Source organism: Fusarium flagelliforme (assembly GCF_020744385.1).
Source record: "Fusarium flagelliforme strain FIESC 12 MPI-CAGE-AA-0113 chromosome Unknown B0J16scaffold_3, whole genome shotgun sequence".
Lineage (NCBI taxonomy): Eukaryota > Fungi > Ascomycota > Sordariomycetes > Hypocreales > Nectriaceae > Fusarium > Fusarium flagelliforme.
The window spans coordinates 256,574-273,385 of NW_025763505.1; the positions used below are offsets into that span (position 1 = coordinate 256,574).

Genomic DNA, 16,812 nt, shown 5'->3' on the forward strand with positions numbered 1-16,812 from the left:
AGTCGAAAGGCAATGGAGTCATGATCCTCGTCGACGGTTCACAGGCCTTGGTTGCAGGACCTTCAAAAAGTCGAAACAGCCACACTGGGACTGGTGGTCCTCAGAGGTATCAAGCAATTGTTGACATCTTGTAAAGCCCATCTCAAGGTCGGCTATTGACTGTTTTGTCTGGTGTCTGGTAAAGTATGCATCCGCGAGGCCGTGCAGACAGGTCTGCTTCTGGAGGTCATCGGTCTCAGGACGATCGCACGCTCAAGGTCCTGTTGCGAGTGTGATGTTGTGAATTTCAACCGGTACCCTATTCCGAGGTTCTGTAGAAGACCTGCGCGATATGGTTCATCCGAAGTGGTAAGATCCAGTGCCTTCTGTGCATGCAGGAGACCCTCCTCAAGGTCGATAGGTTTGCTCGTTGCACGATGCCTGTTGATAAGTGTGAGGCCGACATTTGCATGATACACTACCTCACAACGACTGTCCTCCAGCATGCTCTCGACTGATTTACGGAGGTTGTCGGTTGCCATATCCAGGTCTTCTAACTTCATTTCCCTTTGGTATTGGTTCTAGGTACTTCAGGCCAAGTAGCTGAAAGTGATATGATGGGTTTTCGATCAGAGCATTCGTGTCTTCCGAGCACAAAGGCTCTGATGTCGTTTGACCCATGTTGGCTTAGTTGAAAGGATGGAGTCCAAGCAAGTGTCACGAAATGAGAAAGAATATTGAAGTGAGAAGAAGTTGTATTTTATCACCAAATATCTAAACAAGACTGGATTCAGTGTCTCCTGAATTTTAGAAGAAAGTGCAAAAGTAGTAGCAAGATCACCTTACGGAGGCTCTTATCAGTATTGCCTTAGGCAACTGTAGGGCACTGATGCGATTGGTAATCCTTTGCGGGTACCTCCAATTTATCATTGGACACCTTGAGGGACCCTCAGTTGTACATCCGCATGATGTGATGACAACTGTCTCTATATCTACTTGGTGAGCGTTAGTGCTCAACGGGACGAGCCGATCCCCACTCGAATCTACTCGGGATCAGTTGTGGGGATTTCTTTACTCTTTACTGGATTCGACAGCACTTCTGTTGTCTGGTGTTCGATCCGGTAATCGTTTTGCAACCAGATATCCAGGAGCTCCTGGAAACAGAAGATGAAGAGTCCGATCAGAATATATCGCAGAATTTGACCGGCAACTTGTTCAGAAAGATGGAGCCAGGCGCGTAGCATTAGGCTGGTTGTATCGGAGATCATTGTGGTGGTTGATTGGGTGGCTGAGCTGCAGGGCTGATGTTTGCGTGATGGATGACAGGGGAAAGAAGAAACTGAAAGGCTGGCGGGAAGGAAGTACACTTTATAGAGCAGCCTGATCCTTGTGTTGGTTGAGACAGAGTTATGAGGCATCAAAAGGTTCTGTGCAAGCATTGAGGTCATATAATTGGAGAGTTTAAACACGACAACGGAAATATTGGTATATTATCCATAACCCGCTTTGCAAGTCCTGTATGGGAATGCTGTACGTTCTCTTGAATATTGACTCACTGGTCCCTCCTATTGACATTTGCCTCCCATTCTTAGATGGTACAATTAGCAGATCATACGGATGACGTAAAAGAATGCTCTTGTTGAAAACAAACACCGTCCAAATCAAAGTTTGTTCGACCTTCCCCAAAGAGTGTAAGGTTTAGGCTTTCTCCAACTGTAGGTTTATCATAGAACTAAAATATTACATGAAGCCTAAACCTAGAACAAGAGAAAGGTTCAAACGCCGTAGTAAACACGTCTTTTATTTCGCAATGATTTCTCATCACGGGCTATAGGGTATCTTGCTGTGTGTTTTCCCTCCTGGTCTATTTTTAAACCAGCTTAGCTAAACTGTCTCCCCTGCAGTAGTCTCAGCGCACTAACGATTCTCTCCAATCGCAATCCGTGCACTTTCTTCTTCTGGCGGTCTAGTGTTTCTAAACCAAGACTATCGATTCTAGGAAATGAGACATTTGCAGCTGAGGTAATGTGAGTGGCTTGTTGCCCAACATGCTACCTTTCTTTTTTTCTTCTACATCTTACCGTCATCATGCGATACAGTTTCTTCCTTCTAGGTGTTGGCTTCTATGCCGCCGAGGCAGTGGTCGCAAGTCCCTGTAAACCACATGGGTCCAGTAAGTGAACGTTGCGCAAATCATGGAACATTGGCTGAAAGTCTTTGAGCTTCGACCGAAGCAGTAACGATTACCTCTGCTTCAACGACAGAGGCAACAAGCGCTATCTTGGAAACTTCTAGTATCGCCTTGTTTGAAACCACAGCGACCATCGAGCTCACCACCACTACTGCCACGTCCGAAGACATTACTACAACTACTGCCACGGCTGAAGGCATTACTACAACTACCGCTACATCTGAAGACATCACTACAACCACCGCCGCAGCCGAAGACACTACCACGCTCACCGAGAAATCAGCCGCCACTACCTCGGACGCTGCCACAACTTCAGAGGCTCCTGCTGGAGAACCAAAATATGTTCTGAGTGCCTCCGGAGGTAGCCTCAACGGTGCCCAAGCATATGGCATCGGTCGACAAGGAAGCTCGATCTCGTTCAACCCCGCAATCATCTCTGGTTCCACCATTCGCAAATTCATCATCGACTCCATTGGACGACTTCAGGACGCTGAGACACAGGCCTACGTCTGCGCAAACTATTACGACTCTCCCAACGCTGCCTCTCCACCTTATGTCACGTTTTGTATGGGTGGTCCAGTTGGCGGAGTTCAAGGACAGGAATATCTCACCTGCGAGATTAACAGTGGAAACCTTGCATGCACAGCACCCAGAGTCTTTTGTTCCACTGATGCTAATGATGAAACTACATGTCCGAGACAGGGAGGTGACCCGCATGATACCTTCTTCACTGGTAGCCAGGACTTGTGGAGAATTGGCAGTGGAAATCCTCCCAACACATCACCCATTACTGTATCAATCCGAAGGCAGCGATAAACTTGCACCGGTGATTATATCGCCTTTATCTGTATCTTGTACTCTAGTAATTCACCACAAACTTCATTTCCATTTGTTATTCCAATTACCTTAACCGGTACAGATTATTTGCTAATTCCGTTGTACAAGAAAAGGTTGGGAACACCCTTGGTATCCGTAATCTTATCCTTGATCGCCAATTCCTTGACTCTTGCCCAGATCTGAGCAGGAGTACGCGGCCCCTCCAAAGCAAGCAAGTAAGCGATAACACCGGCAACATGGGGAGCAGCCTCCGACGTGCCATCCGCAGTTCGCGACCCAGTAGGTGAAGTAGGCCAGGCAGACAAGATCTCCTGACCCGGCGCGAAAATATCACAAGCAGGTCCCCAGTTAGAATACTGCCATCGCTGGTAATTCTTGTTGCTGGCAGCCACGGTGATGACATTGGGGTTGTTTCCAGGACTTCCATTTGCTGCATCCTGGTTCGCGTTGCCAGCGGCTGCAACGACGGGAACACCAGCGTCGATGGCCTTCTGCACTGCATCGTTCATGATATCCGAGGAAGACCCTGACAAGCTCATGTTAATAACAGCCTTGCCAGCACGTTTCTTGGCCACGACATCGTTCACCGTCCAGGCCACACCAGCGAGAACGCCACTAGTGCTGCCTCCGTCGTCACCCAAAACTTGAACATCAACAACAGTGGCCTTTTTAGCTACGCCGTATGTGGCGCCGTTGACGATGGCGGCGACGAGAGTGCCGTGCTGCTTTTTGCTGACAACACCTGACGTGTCCGCCCCAAAAATGGCGCGTCCTTGGAATTCTTCGTGCTCAAGGTAAACACCGCTGTCGAGCACATAAGCGAAAACTCCCTCACCCGCCGTCGAATCGTAAGTATAGGAGGCGCTTGAAGATGGGGGCTTGGCATTGGAAATAGCTGAGAGACCCCATGGTGGGCTTTGCTGTGTGACCTGTGCGGTTACGGTGTATTCCTGCTCAGGCTCAACGCGCAAGACCTATGTCTTGGTTAAAATCTGGGACCGTGTCTTCATCAGGGTCTGTACTTACAGTGGAATTGGCCTTGATGATCTTGATAGTCTCCTCATCGAAAGAACCAGAGTAACCCTTGAACCCAGGGAAACTAAAAGTCTTGTCAATTCCCGTAGACTCAACACCGCGACGGGCCAAAGCCTCTCTGTGGACGTCGGATACCCATCGCGCGTGAAGGTCAAGATCGTCGCTCGGCTTGAGCGCTACGACAAATTTGCCGGGGATGACACCCTTGTCTGTGGGGAGAGCGGCGGCAATGGCGGCCAGGCTGAGCAAGAGAAACTTCATGTTGGCAACTGGAGGGAAGGAAAGTTGTACAGAAACATAATTGATGGCGATACGATTGTAATTATATACTTGTGAATACGCGGTTCTTCCTCGCTTTATAAAGGATTGTCACTCCCATTTGCCGTTATAGTCTAAATCTCCGTTCCAGGCCTCGTATCGTCATCCTTGCAATCACAGCCAAGACCTTGTATGTACCTTGTCACCTTCCACTTCAGTACTCACATCCCTGAAATCTACTTAACTAACGCATTGCGACATTATAAGCTTAAGCTTGGCGCCGGGTATCGATCAGGCACAAGATATGCCGAAGATGACGATAATTCAGCGGGTTGCAACATCTGACTTGAGGGCTAATTTTGGCTGAAGTACTCAATTTCCCCACGTCTGTGGGATTGAACGAACCCACGAGCAGTACAATTGGTGGCGTACTCTCAATCCATAAGATCCTTCAGAAACTCTTCCAGCAAGTCCTCTCTCCAAAGACTGTAATGTGTTTCCCCGGGATACTCCTTATAAACCGACTCCGGTAACCTCTCCGCCATGTATCGTCCCATTTCCGGCGGTGTATTCTCATCATCAGACCCATACCATAACCTAACACCCTCATAGTCAATATCCTCCACTCTGAAACCCCAAGGCTGAGTATTAAGCTTCATCTCCAGACCATGCCCTGCTCCTCCCTGGGAATATACCTGTCTGAAAACTCTAACAGCCGATTGAAAAGCGCTTGGCTTTTTCAGAACCTCTTGATCGGCTGATGCGAAGCCTTTGATCTGGTCTGTCCAGACTTGCTTTATCTTGGTTGTGTCTGGATCTTGCGCTGCAGCGAGAAATATGCTCTCCATGTACTCCACAAACTCCTCGTTTTGGTCTTTCCAGACCATCATTATCTTCTGCATTGTTGCGCTTTGACCCGCGAGGCTTGCTTCCCAGGGCCCTGCACCAGCGCAAATATCCACTCCTAATACATTCTCACGTGGCAGTGTTTGGGCGCAAGCAAGAGTATAGCCAGTGCCGCCACTTGTTCCGATGATATGATATCTGCTGAGGCTCAGATGATTTATCAGGGCTTTCAAGTCTGTTGTGAAATCCAGGATTTGTCGCTGCGGGTAGAATGTCGAGTGGCCAATTCCTGGTCGGTCCGGGGCGACCCAGCGAATACCTAGCCGTTTAGCCAGAGTATCCTCGAAGCCAGATAGTGTGACACCCGAGTCGGGACTTCCGTGGATGTAGATCAACGGCGAGCCATTTGGGTCGCCGAACTCATGATAGCCTAGGCGTCTGCCATCGGGTAAGTCAATTGCTTCGCCAACAGCTGTTGATATAGGTCTCCATTGCGTTGTGGAGGGATTTACGAATCCAGATGCCGGCCTAGTCGTTGTGACTCGAAGGGAAGCGGAAAACGTCGCACGGACCAGAGCGTTCGTCATTGCGGGTATGGAAGGATTGATATGAGTCAAAGGGGGAGTTGAATGCTTCTATTGGAGGCGAGATGATAGTATTGCTTACATATCACGTGTTGCGACCACCATAATGATCGACGAAGGATTCCATGGCGGGGAAGCAATCTGCCGTGAGAGGGGTTGAGAGAATAGAGGGGTAACCTAACAGCTGGTCCATTATAAAACCGGGCTTGGTATCTTGGGAATACCTCAAAATTTCCACACATCCATTGGCATTGTTCTATCATTCAACTCTTCAACATGGTCCAACGAATTGACATTGACCAAGACTGGGAGTTCAAACAGTCAAGCGACTTGAACAATGGCACCGCCTCATCCTACCACCCAGTCGCACAGTTTCCTACGGTAGCCCATATCGACCTGTTATATCACAAACTCGTCCCGGATCCATACATTGACATCAACGAGTTGGAATGTCTATGGGTCAACGACGCAGACTGGACCTATCGTACCGAGAAGATCGAGCCAATCACCCTCAGAGACTCGGAGCGAGCAGTTCTCGTCTTCGAAGGTCTGGACACTGTTGTGGATGTTTATCTGAACGACAAGCACATTCTGTTCAGTAACAATATGCATATCGCCAGTCGGGTGGATGTCACCGACATTCTGCGTGGTAAGGAAGATGCTTCTGTTCTTGAATTGCGGTTCAGATCTGCTCCAGCGTATGCGCGCTCTGAGCTAGATAGAATTGGTTACAAGAGACTTCCAACAGGTCGTCCCGTTAACTTCGGAGGGCCAGAAAGACTCTTCGTTAGGAAGGCTCAATATCACTGGGGTTGGGACTGGGGTCCAGCGATAAACACCTCTGGACCGTGGAAGCCGATCTATCTCGAGGTGTATGAGTCACGCATTTCCAAGTTCTTGGTAAGCCAGAATGTCGCAGAGGATCTGTCTTCAGCGGAAATTACTGTGAAGGGCAAGGTTGAAAACCCGAATGCAATTGGAAAGGTATCTATCCGATTGATAGAAAACTCAACCGAAGAGGAAGTCATGGCTGCGTTTGTCGAATTATTTTCCGATGGCTCGTTTGAATGCCAGCTCAAGGTAGACGACCCGAAACTATGGTATCCATTCATGTACGGAGAGCAACATCTGTACACCATCAAAACATCCATCCCAGGCCACACCGTCAGCAAAACCATTGGAATACGACGTCTTCGCCTTCTACAAGAGCCTCTCAAAGACCAACCAGGCACTTCCTTCATCTTCGAAGTCAACAACATCCGTCTCTTCGCCGGTGGCTCATGCTGGATTCCCGCTGACTTCATGCTCCCAAGAGTCACTGAAATAAAATACAAAAATTGGTTTCGTCTGATGAAGGAAGGCAACCAAACCATGGTTCGTGTCTGGGGCGGCGCTATCGTCGAGGACGACACGTTCTACGACTTTGCCGACCGAGAAGGAATTCTAGTATGGCAAGATTTCTTGTTTGCTTGTGGGAATTACCCTGCCTCGCCAGACTTTGTCGCGAATGTCAAGAACGAGGCAGAACAGCAGGTTGAACGCGTGGGACATCATGCTTCACTTGTGCTTTGGTGCGGAAACAACGAGGATTATATGTGTGCTGATCAGGATCGTTGTTGGGATGTTGATTACAGTGATACGACTGGTCCTTGGGACAAGACCACGTTCCCGGCTCGTGAGATTTATGAGAGGACTCTACCTGGCGTCATTGCTGCTTCTGGGACGGATGTTCCCTATTGGATCAGCTCTCCGTACGGTGGGAAAGAGTCTAACGATACAACCGTTGGCGATACCCACTGTTGGGATGTTTGGCACGGCAAGCTGTCGCCATATCAAGACTACAAGGCATACAAATCCCGGTTTATTTCCGAGTTCGGTTTCGAGTCAGCACCGAGTCTAAGAACTCTTGAACGAGCAATCACTGATCCAAAAGAACGACACTCACAGTCCCGAACATTCGATGCACACGACAAAGGCCCGGGTCATGCCAGACGGTACCCAATGTATATGGGCGAAAACTACCGCTTCCGAATGAATCCCCTCAAGGATTTCGTCTACTGCTCGCAATTCCTCCAAGCAGAAGCGTTAGCGTACGCTTATAACCTTTGGCGAAGAGAGTTCAGAGGACCTGGCCAAGAGTACTGCGCCGGTGCGTTGGTTTGGCAAATGAATGACATTTGGCCTGGGAGTAGTTGGGCTCTTGTTGATGTCTATCAAAAACCGAAACCTGGGTATTACGTCACAAGGAGAGCTCTGGCCAAGACTGTGCTGGGCATGGAGCGTGTTGTTACTGAGAAGCCGCCGTATATCACGACGGGGTATCTTGATGAGAAGAGCAGGTTGGATGTGTGGGCTGTCAATGGTGAACTTGAGGATCGTACCGTGGTTCTCGAGTTGAAGGCTTTCGATATTGAAAGCGGGAAGCAGGTCGAACTGGCGGAAGACTACAAGAAGGAGTTCGTGCTGAAGGCGAATCAGACGACCGAACTCCTTGCGGGCGTCGAAATCCCGAATCACAGAAAAACCGTCGTCGCAGGTTATCTAACCGACCCAGCTGCCAAAATATTCCTCGACCAACAACTAGCACGATGGATAAGCTGGCCCGAACCACTGAAATACATGCGCCCGTGTCCCAACCTCAAAATCACAACCAAACTGTGGGGTCACAATTCCAGAGTCATTCTCAAGACAAACGCACCAGTTAAAGGCGTTGTAGTCAGCGGCAAGTACAGAGGTGCTATAGCGAACAACTTCATGGGTGGCTACGATGCGACGTTTTATGATAACTTTATCGATTTGGTACCTGGTGAGGAGGTTTACGTTAAAGTAAGGGGTGTTTTGTTTCCGGATGAGCCTGTTACTGTTAGGTTTTTATATGATTGGGAGCTAGAGCCTGGTTTCGAGCTGTAGACGGTTCTGAACACAAGTAAAGAACAGAGGCAGTTTTGGGGGCAGGACGGTATTTCGAAGAATTTGGGGGTTGGCGCGGGGTATTCTCGTGGTAGGGCTGAAAAGCCATTTACGTAGATGACGGAACAATATAGCGGAAATATGCCGGGGAATGACATTTTTACTGGTGGTGATTGGAAAGTCAAAGCTGACTGCATTGAATGCATGCTTATCTTGGACGAGTCATGGCTCGTTCAACCGGGAGAGCGGAATGGTAGGACCTGTATGTAACCCTTTTGGACGTTACATACGACGATGAAAGACGGCAACGCCGAGTTATTCTACCCTTTGCCCTCGATTCCTGATATAATGACATCGTGAAAACGCCATGATGCCATTGTCTGCACGGGCGAACCTCGACTGCAATGCCGCAGTTCCGAAACGCGACGCTATCAGAAGAAGAAAGAAACGACACGATAATCATTAAGTATAAATGACAGTCTTCGCTCCTTCAAAGGATGAGTCCCCAGAACATTCAAACATTTACACTTCAGTCTTATTCCTACTATCCTTCTACCAACAACCCACCACCATGCCTCAAATCAAAGTCGGCGACTATCTCTTCCGTCGTCTCCAGGAACTCGGCATCCGTTCCGTCTTCGGCGTCCCAGGCGACTACGAGCTTGCCCTTCTAGACCTCATAACCACCAACTCACTTTCCTGGAAAGGCAATCCAAATGAACTGATTGCCTCCTACGCAGCGGACGGATACGCTCGCGTCAATGGTGCAGGTGCTTTCGTCACCACCTTTGGACCAGGCGAGCTCTCCGCGTACTGCGGCATGGCGGGGCAGTATGCTGAATATGTCCCCATTGTCCATATCGTGGGCTACCCGGCTGTTGAGGCTGTGAGAGCCAAGAAGATTATGCATCATAGTTTGGGTGATGGGAGGTTTGGTATGTATGAGAGTATGGCGAAGAACATTACCGCCGATACAGTTGTTATCGATTATGCTCCTACTGCGGCGTCGGAAATTGATCGTGTTTTGGCGACTATGATGAGGGAGAGTCGGCCTGTTTATATCGGATTGAGTGTGGATATCGCTTATGAGCTGATTGACGCTGAGGGGCTAGACGTCCCTATTCTGATTGACCTGCAGCCAAATGATCCGACACTTGAGGACAAGGTCGTCGATGAAATCAGGAAGGTCATCGAACGTGCCGAGAATCCGGCCATCATCGTTGACGGAGGTGAGTTTCCAAAGCTATTTGGACAAGGACTCAGACACTAACGATAGTTCGCAGGCGCTGTCCGACACGGAGTACTCGATGAAACCCACGAGCTCATCAAGCTTACCAAGCTGCCAGCCTTCACCACTGCAATGGGCAAAGGAGGCCTAGACGAAACAATCCCCGAGTTCGCAGGTGTTCATTCAGGTGCTGGTACTTTGCCTGAAGTCAAAATGGCTCTTGAACGTCTCGATGCGGTTATTTGGATCGGCAACTATCCTTCCGACTTCAACACTGGCGAGTTTACAACTGTGGTCAACAACGATGCAACCATTGTTGATCTGCAGCGCTTTTCTGTCTCGATTGGGAAGAAGCAGTATCAGGTATCTATGAAACATGTGAGTTCCCTACTCAGAAATGAAGGACATGGATACTGACTTTTTACAGCTTCTTCATCGCTTGATCAAATCTCTCTCGTCAAACCCGATAGCCAAGGCGGTACAGGAAGTCAATTGGAGCCCCTACCCCAAGTTCACCTTCCAGCCTGACGACATCCTCAAACAAGACTTTCTCTGGGGAGTAAGTGCCAAAATACCTTTCCTTATACCATGATACCTAACATTTGTAGGCCCTCGGCTCCTTCTTCAAATCAGGCGACATCGTCATAGGCGAAACTGGTACATCCGCTTTCGGCCTCTGCGACACCCAACTGCCTAGTGGGGTAATGATGTTCAATCAAACCGTCTTCGGAAGCATCGGTTATGCCACAGGTGCTATTGTTGGTGTAGGTCAAGCCATCGTCGAGAGCAATGGGAAGTGGAAACGACCTGTCCTTGTCACGGGTGAAGGGAGTATGCATCTGACTGTCCAGGCTCTGGCGGATATGCTGCGCTGGGATCTGAAGCCGATCATGTAAGCACTCACCTCTTCACGTTGACATTGAGAGGCTAACATGGATCAGATTTGTTTTGAACAATGGCGGATATACCGTTGAGCGTCTTATTCACGGCAAAGAAGCTTTCTACAATGAAGTTGCGATCTATGACTATTCGCTTCTTGCAAAGACCTTTGGACCGGCTTTTGAGTCCAAGTATCACGGGCCTATCAAGATGTGCGGTGAATTATCCGCGCTTTTGGAAGATCCTACCTTTGGCAATGCGGGCTGCCTTGAGGTAAGTACAGATGATTCGGGTATTAAGTGCTTCACTAATGAGTGGTAGATGGTGGAGCTCATTCTTCCGCCGCTCGATGCGCCCTCAGCTGTCATCAAGACGGGTGCTGCGATTGATGAGTTCAATAAAGCAAAGGCTGCGAAATCTGAGCATAGTGCTTGAGCTGGGTCATGGTAGCAGATGGAAGCAAGGATGTCAAACACGAAGTGCTGGTTCCAGTCGTTTCAGATTAGTAATTCGATATTTCCTTTCATACCCTAGCGATGATCCTACATCCCTTATCTAGAATCCTTCTCGAAGGAAGCGGCTCGGGAATGGCAAGAAACTTTAACCCTAACTCCGGCAGTTGTTCTCCACCCGAGTTCCATCGATGACGACAACAAAAGAGCACTGACCATGAGGAGATCGTTCAAAAACTTGAAGTTGTCCTCATTTTCGTTGAATCCTCAATTCCGTTCCATAAAACCGTTTCTAAACTATCTATCATGTCGAATCAAGGCCACTGTAACTGCGAGAGTATCAAGGTGGAGTTGGCGCCTGAGTTGCAGAAAGACACCCTCTCATGCTTTTGGTTAGTGCTTACCCTGGTCTATCGGTGTGCCGACAACTCAAACTGACGTATGTTTCCACAGCTCAAACTGTCAGCGCGCAGGCGGATGTATGTAGTACTACATCCGGCAACTATCGAGTTGATCAGCTGACCAAGAAAGTGTTCGCGCCCAACTACGTCGTTGATGAAGACAAGGCCAAAATCACCGATTCGAATGGCACATTGAAGACGTTCACTGCAACAGCACAGTCAGGCAACAAAGTCGAGGTACGTAGGTTTCCCTCTTGAATGAGATAGGCTAACTGACAGATTTTAGCGCTCCTTCTGTGGTGACTGTGGAAGTCCTGTGGTTACGCGCACGCCCAAGTATCCCGGAAAGGCGATTATCAAAGCTTCTTTGTTTGATCAGATTGCTGCTCCTGCCGCTGAGTCGTTCACGCAGAGACGCCCCGAGTGGCAGAAGCCTGTTGATGGAGCTCAGCAGTTGTAAGATCTTGGTAATAGAGATGACGTTGAAATGGAATACATGACAATCACAAACTGATCGTTGACTGGAGTTCAAGAGTGTAAACATAAAGCATGTCAATCTCCGGTTAAGAGTTCGTTATGTTATTACACTTAGCTAGCTAGTCGCTTTGATGAATTCAATGAAGCTCATCTCGCATAATGTTAATCCTCTGTACTTCGTTGCATCTGCTAAAACTCTGGGTTTTGACGAAACTACCCTGGAGATCCTGACCAAATCTGACCTTGGCATATTCCACTTTTCTCCATGACAAGACCTTCAACATCATAAAGATTGATTCGACCAGGCGTCACCTATGGATCTATCCCATATCCTCCATAGTCTATGGTTTTCTCCGGCCGACCTAGGACAAAGGCTAAAAGCGTACTCAGCTGAACCGTCATATGATGACGCCTCCAACCTATTAGCCTGATTAAGTCGCCAATAAATAATATATCTCGCTTCTTTCAATAAATTCGTAACGCATTATTGGAATCAGTATGTACTATGTAATATCCGTATTGCCGTGGTAGTATTATTTGTAAATAATTGGTGATCATATTACCCGGTCCCCAAGACCGACACTTCATGATCGGAACTTGTCCCAATTCGGCAACCGGAGCTTCATCCTCCGCGCCGATCGGCACTGACCGCCAGGCACTGCTACATACAAGCTTCCGGGCCTCACAGAGACGTTTGCGGGGAAAGGTTATTAGGCTGTTGATTTAAGCGGTACTTGGCCGGGCCCTCGGCTCATGACAGCTCCAGATTATTATCGTATAGATGGGGTCATGCAAGGAACATGGGGAAATAAACAGGCAGAACAGGCTGTTTATCGAATGACTTGTTATTCTGCCAAGCCGGTTAATAACCCCTGTCCATATCCCCAAGATTTATGCGTCTGGGGTATAGCGACATGTGAAACGACTAGAACATGTTTAATTTAGCCGATGGGTATCAGGGAAATTGCCACGGAGTCATGAGAGTCATGATATATAATGCAGCTTCGCATCAAGGAAATATCCTTTTCTTCTTAGCAGGCAAGTCTTGGTCTTCATACTTCCAGTTGCAAAGATGCGTTTCAGTGTCCTTCCCGTGGCCTTGGCCCTTTTCAACGGTCTGGCTGTTGCCAACCCTGTTCCGTAAGTTCTCAAACATGACTTTATATTCTAGAGAGTTACTGACTTTTTCAGCGATGTCGAACCTCGTCAAGCTGCTGGCCTCCACAACGCCATGAAGGCTGCTGGCAAGAAGTACTTCGGCACAGCCGTCACCGTCCGCAGTGACGGCCAAGAGAACGCCGTTCTCAACACCAAGGGCGAATTCGGCTCTCTCACCCCCGAGAACGCCATGAAGTGGGAGGCCATCCAGCCTAACCGCGGCCAATTCAACTGGGGACCCGCCGACCAGCACGCCAACGCCGCTACCTCTCGCGGCATGGAGCTCCGTTGCCACACTCTTGTTTGGCACAGCCAGCTTCCCGGTTGGGTTGCCAACGGCAACTGGAACAACCAGACCCTGCAGGCGGTCATGCGCGACCACATCAATGCTGTCATGGGCCGTTATAAGGGCAAGTGCACGCACTGGGATGTCGTCAACGAGGCTCTCAACGAGGACGGAACTTACCGTGACAGCGTCTTCTACCGTGTCATTGGTGAAGCGTTCATTCCTATTGCTTTCCGTATGGCTCTTGCTGCCGACCCCACCACCAAGCTTTACTACAACGACTACAACCTCGAGTACGGTGGTGCCAAGACCCAGGGTGCTATTCGCATCACCAAGCTGATCCAGTCCTACGGTCTTCGCATTGACGGTGTCGGTCTCCAGGCTCACATGACCAGCGAGAGCACCCCCACTCAAAACACACCTACTCCTTCTCGCGCCAAGCTCGCCGAGGTTCTCAACAGCTTCACCAAGCTCAACGTTGACGTTGCTTACACTGAGCTTGATATCCGCATGAACACTCCTGCTACCCAGCAGAAGCTCCAGACCAACGCTGATGCTTATGCTCGCATGGTTGGTTCTTGCATGGACGTTAAGCGATGTGTTGGTGTTACTGTCTGGGGTATCTCTGACAAGTACTCTTGGGTCCCTGGTACTTTCCCTGGTGAGGGTTCTGCTCTGCTCTGGAACGACAACTACCAGAAGAAGCCCTCTTACACTTCTTCCCTGAACACCATTCGTGGTCAGAAGTAGATAAGCGTTAGTGTATAGCTTCATTCATGTAAATAGCTTTATATCGCAATACATATCAGTTTTATCTTACAGTTCTGGACGGTGATCCACTTGGAATGATAGAGGTAGTCATAGATTCACCAGAAAGCCTTTATCATTCGTCTTTTTTTCTTTTAAACTACTTTTCAGCTTTTCCAAGGCGTAAGTCCCCAATATACATATGAAATCAACATAAGAACAATCGCAGATTTTGAAGCTAAATGCTTTGGCATCCATCACTCACGCACCTCCCGACATCTTCACTCTTTGCCCCAAATTACATGGCATCCTCCTTCTAGCCCTCCGACGGCGCAAGATCCAGAATGTCCATTCTCTTAACAAGGACACTTGGTGTAGACCCGTTTTCCAGAAATTCGTCGCGTGTCTTCTCCATCTCCGAAGCCAGGTTCAACAAAAAGGTCCGGTTCTTCGAGGTTGCATTGTGTGTATAACGCTTCAGGACGTGATACGGTGTACAGTCATCATAGATCAACGTGCAATCATTGATTGGCATCCTTGGGTCTGCTCCCTTGTTGATCAGAGACAGCACAAACTCTTGCAACTTGGTATGAAGGATTTCTGCATGCTTTGGATGTCGGTAGCCATATTCACTGGCGTCAGTCTCGCCAGTTACGAAGGCGGTGTTGATTTGATCGCAAAGGTTGAATAATAGTGTTTCGCCTTTATCTCCGACAGCAGAGTTGATATCTGCGCCAAGGTCGATCTGGCGGTGTAGGACCAGACGAGGCAGGCTTACGTAGTACTGTAGAAAGTAGAGACAGTTGAAAGCGTTGAAGGAAGTGTACAGTAATCTGTCCCTATCGTCTTGAGTTCTTATCCCAGCAGCAATGAGATTCTTAGATTCTGCTTCTAGCTCGAGGCCGTGCTGCATCCATGCGTAGCTGTGACCATGCACCTAAGCCCTGTTAGCATTTAGGATATTTTACCGTGGCAGTTGACATACCTCGTCCAATCTGTCCCATAGTCGCTGCACAACATCCCGCCACATTGGCACATTATCCGGGTGATCGATATGACATTGAGGCGGTGGGAACCTCCTATTCATAGCGTCAAAAGGCAAGTTGAGAACAATAGTATCTGATCTGCTTATACCGCTTCCTTGAGCTATCAGATATTTGATAGTATCCAGGAACTGCGGTTCTTGCAGCTGAGCAAGACCCCGTTTGTAAAGTAGCACCTCGACCATAGAATACGAAAGGCACTGATCTTCCGACGAGACGTTAAGCCATGTGGTAGTCCCGAAGTACCATCGATCCACAGATTCATTTCGCTGAATATCAGCACCGTGACTGGTGAAATATTCGATACCAGCTATAGGGTCAAGTTCCGTCTTGGCGGAGAAGTTGGGGATGGCCTCCAGATATGCCATAAGTGGGGTGATGTTAAAGTGATCGATCGTTTTCCAGTGGTATTCCCTGGCTGGGGACTTTTGATTGATATCAACCCCGTGATGTAAGCATAGATCTAGCATCTCTGTAGACCCAGACCTTGCCATATACTTTGCCGCTGCAAAGATAGGGATGTGGCACGGTCGCCGATACTTAATGCGTGTCATTTTATTTTTGTAGTACGGTACATAAAAGGTGGTTTGAAGCGGTTGTTCTTCAACTACCCCGTTGATATCAGCACCCTTCTCCATCAGCATGTTGACGATATCGCTCTTGCCGTGGTCGATCGCCGATGATAGCGGAGATAGCGGAGTCGCATAGCTCGTCTTATGAAGTGTAATTTCGTTCGGGTTCTGAACTATTGATCTCAGTACACCGACGGGTGCACCGGCACGGACAAAGTCGCCAAAAGACCAGATGGATCCTTTGGTATTGAGTACCCAATGGCCGAGTTTTGCCCTCGTCAACGCCTCTAGCATATCCGGTGGCTTTCTACCAATGCTTTTGAGAAGATGGTTTGAAATCCTGACCCTGTCTTTGTTTCCCAAAAGCTCGAAACTAGCGCCCATTTCGAGCAAAGCATCCAAAGCTTTCGCACGGTTCCGTTCTATCACGATGCGTAGTGTGGACACATGTCCAACTCGGAATCGTGGCCAATTGTTGGCATGTGATCCGGAATTTACCTGACGGTAGGGCTCTATTCCCGATACAAAATTTGGTTCGCCGTCGCGTGCTATAGCGGCACGAAGAACATCCACGTCGCCTTTCTTGCACGCCCATCCCTTGGCATGGTTCAGAGCAGCGGGGTGGCCGAACAGATGGTTGTTGATACGATTGGACATGTACTTGTTCGTTCTCCAAAGGTTGATGACTGCGTCAGTGGGCAGGTTGTCCAGCACGCAGTCGAGTAGCTCTGATGGTAATAAGTCGAAAAAGCCCGACATTGTGACAGTATCAAATACAGTGAGTTCAGACTTGGATACAGGAACTGAGGACTCTGAAGTTAAATATCTCACCCGGTGAGATGCTGCCTAAAATTGTCCCAAAGGGGTGATGCTGACTCACTCTGAATCTCTATGCATCTAAGTGGGGAACGGATACGCAGTCTATCATA

At 48.7% G+C, this 16,812-nt stretch overlaps 8 protein-coding genes across 8 annotated transcripts; 5 read left to right on the top strand and 3 right to left on the bottom strand.

Moving 5' to 3' along the window:
• Window positions 1-1,967: 1,967 nt before the first annotated feature.
• Window positions 1,968-3,252, top strand: B0J16DRAFT_370105 (uncharacterized protein). Its single transcript, XM_046130343.1, has 2 exons — window positions 1,968-2,152; window positions 2,202-3,252. Exons 1-2 carry the CDS (start codon window positions 2,068-2,070, stop codon window positions 2,984-2,986), a joined length of 870 nt encoding a protein of 289 aa, XP_045984017.1. The 5' UTR covers window positions 1,968-2,067; the 3' UTR covers window positions 2,987-3,252.
• B0J16DRAFT_396300 (peptidase S8/S53 domain-containing protein) lies at window positions 3,039-4,303 on the bottom strand (the record flags this gene model as incomplete). The annotated part of the gene is made up of 2 exons (XM_046132261.1): window positions 3,039-3,981; window positions 4,034-4,303. 2 exons carry the CDS (start codon window positions 4,301-4,303, stop codon window positions 3,091-3,093), a joined length of 1,161 nt encoding a protein of 386 aa, XP_045984018.1. The 3' UTR covers window positions 3,039-3,090.
• Window positions 4,304-4,635: 332 nt separating this feature from the next.
• On the bottom strand, window positions 4,636-5,849 carry B0J16DRAFT_396310 (Alpha/Beta hydrolase protein). Its single transcript, XM_046132262.1, has one exon. It carries the CDS (start codon window positions 5,731-5,733, stop codon window positions 4,735-4,737), a length of 999 nt encoding a protein of 332 aa, XP_045984019.1. The 5' UTR covers window positions 5,734-5,849; the 3' UTR covers window positions 4,636-4,734.
• Window positions 5,850-6,006: 157 nt separating this feature from the next.
• On the top strand, window positions 6,007-8,789 carry B0J16DRAFT_301699 (glycoside hydrolase family 2 protein; the record flags this gene model as incomplete). The annotated part of the gene is made up of 1 exon (XM_046124613.1): window positions 6,007-8,789. One exon carries the CDS (start codon window positions 6,007-6,009, stop codon window positions 8,638-8,640), a length of 2,634 nt encoding a protein of 877 aa, XP_045984020.1. The 3' UTR covers window positions 8,641-8,789.
• Window positions 8,790-9,211: 422 nt separating this feature from the next.
• Window positions 9,212-11,182, top strand: B0J16DRAFT_264402 (thiamine diphosphate-binding protein; the record flags this gene model as incomplete). The annotated part of the gene is made up of 6 exons (XM_046123355.1): window positions 9,212-9,869; window positions 9,924-10,246; window positions 10,296-10,427; window positions 10,477-10,760; window positions 10,810-11,020; window positions 11,069-11,182. The coding sequence occupies 6 exons, from the start codon at window positions 9,212-9,214 to the stop codon at window positions 11,180-11,182; spliced, it is 1,722 nt and encodes a 573-aa protein (XP_045984021.1).
• Window positions 11,183-11,365: 183 nt separating this feature from the next.
• Window positions 11,366-12,197, top strand: B0J16DRAFT_336458 (Mss4-like protein). Its single transcript, XM_046127224.1, has 4 exons — window positions 11,366-11,591; window positions 11,653-11,678; window positions 11,731-11,837; window positions 11,887-12,197. Exons 1-4 carry the CDS (start codon window positions 11,506-11,508, stop codon window positions 12,058-12,060), a joined length of 393 nt encoding a protein of 130 aa, XP_045984022.1. The 5' UTR covers window positions 11,366-11,505; the 3' UTR covers window positions 12,061-12,197.
• A 952-nt stretch (window positions 12,198-13,149) lies between these two features.
• On the top strand, window positions 13,150-14,271 carry B0J16DRAFT_412608 (glycoside hydrolase superfamily; the record flags this gene model as incomplete). The annotated part of the gene is made up of 2 exons (XM_046133329.1): window positions 13,150-13,217; window positions 13,269-14,271. 2 exons carry the CDS (start codon window positions 13,150-13,152, stop codon window positions 14,269-14,271), a joined length of 1,071 nt encoding a protein of 356 aa, XP_045984023.1.
• Window positions 14,272-14,388: 117 nt separating this feature from the next.
• On the bottom strand, window positions 14,389-16,673 carry B0J16DRAFT_88106 (uncharacterized protein). The gene is made up of 2 exons (XM_046134623.1): window positions 15,254-16,673; window positions 14,389-15,205 (listed from the first exon to the last, which is right to left on the bottom strand). The coding sequence occupies exons 1-2, from the start codon at window positions 16,640-16,642 to the stop codon at window positions 14,585-14,587; spliced, it is 2,010 nt and encodes a 669-aa protein (XP_045984024.1). The 5' UTR covers window positions 16,643-16,673; the 3' UTR covers window positions 14,389-14,584.
• Between the last annotated feature and the right edge of the window lie 139 nt (window positions 16,674-16,812).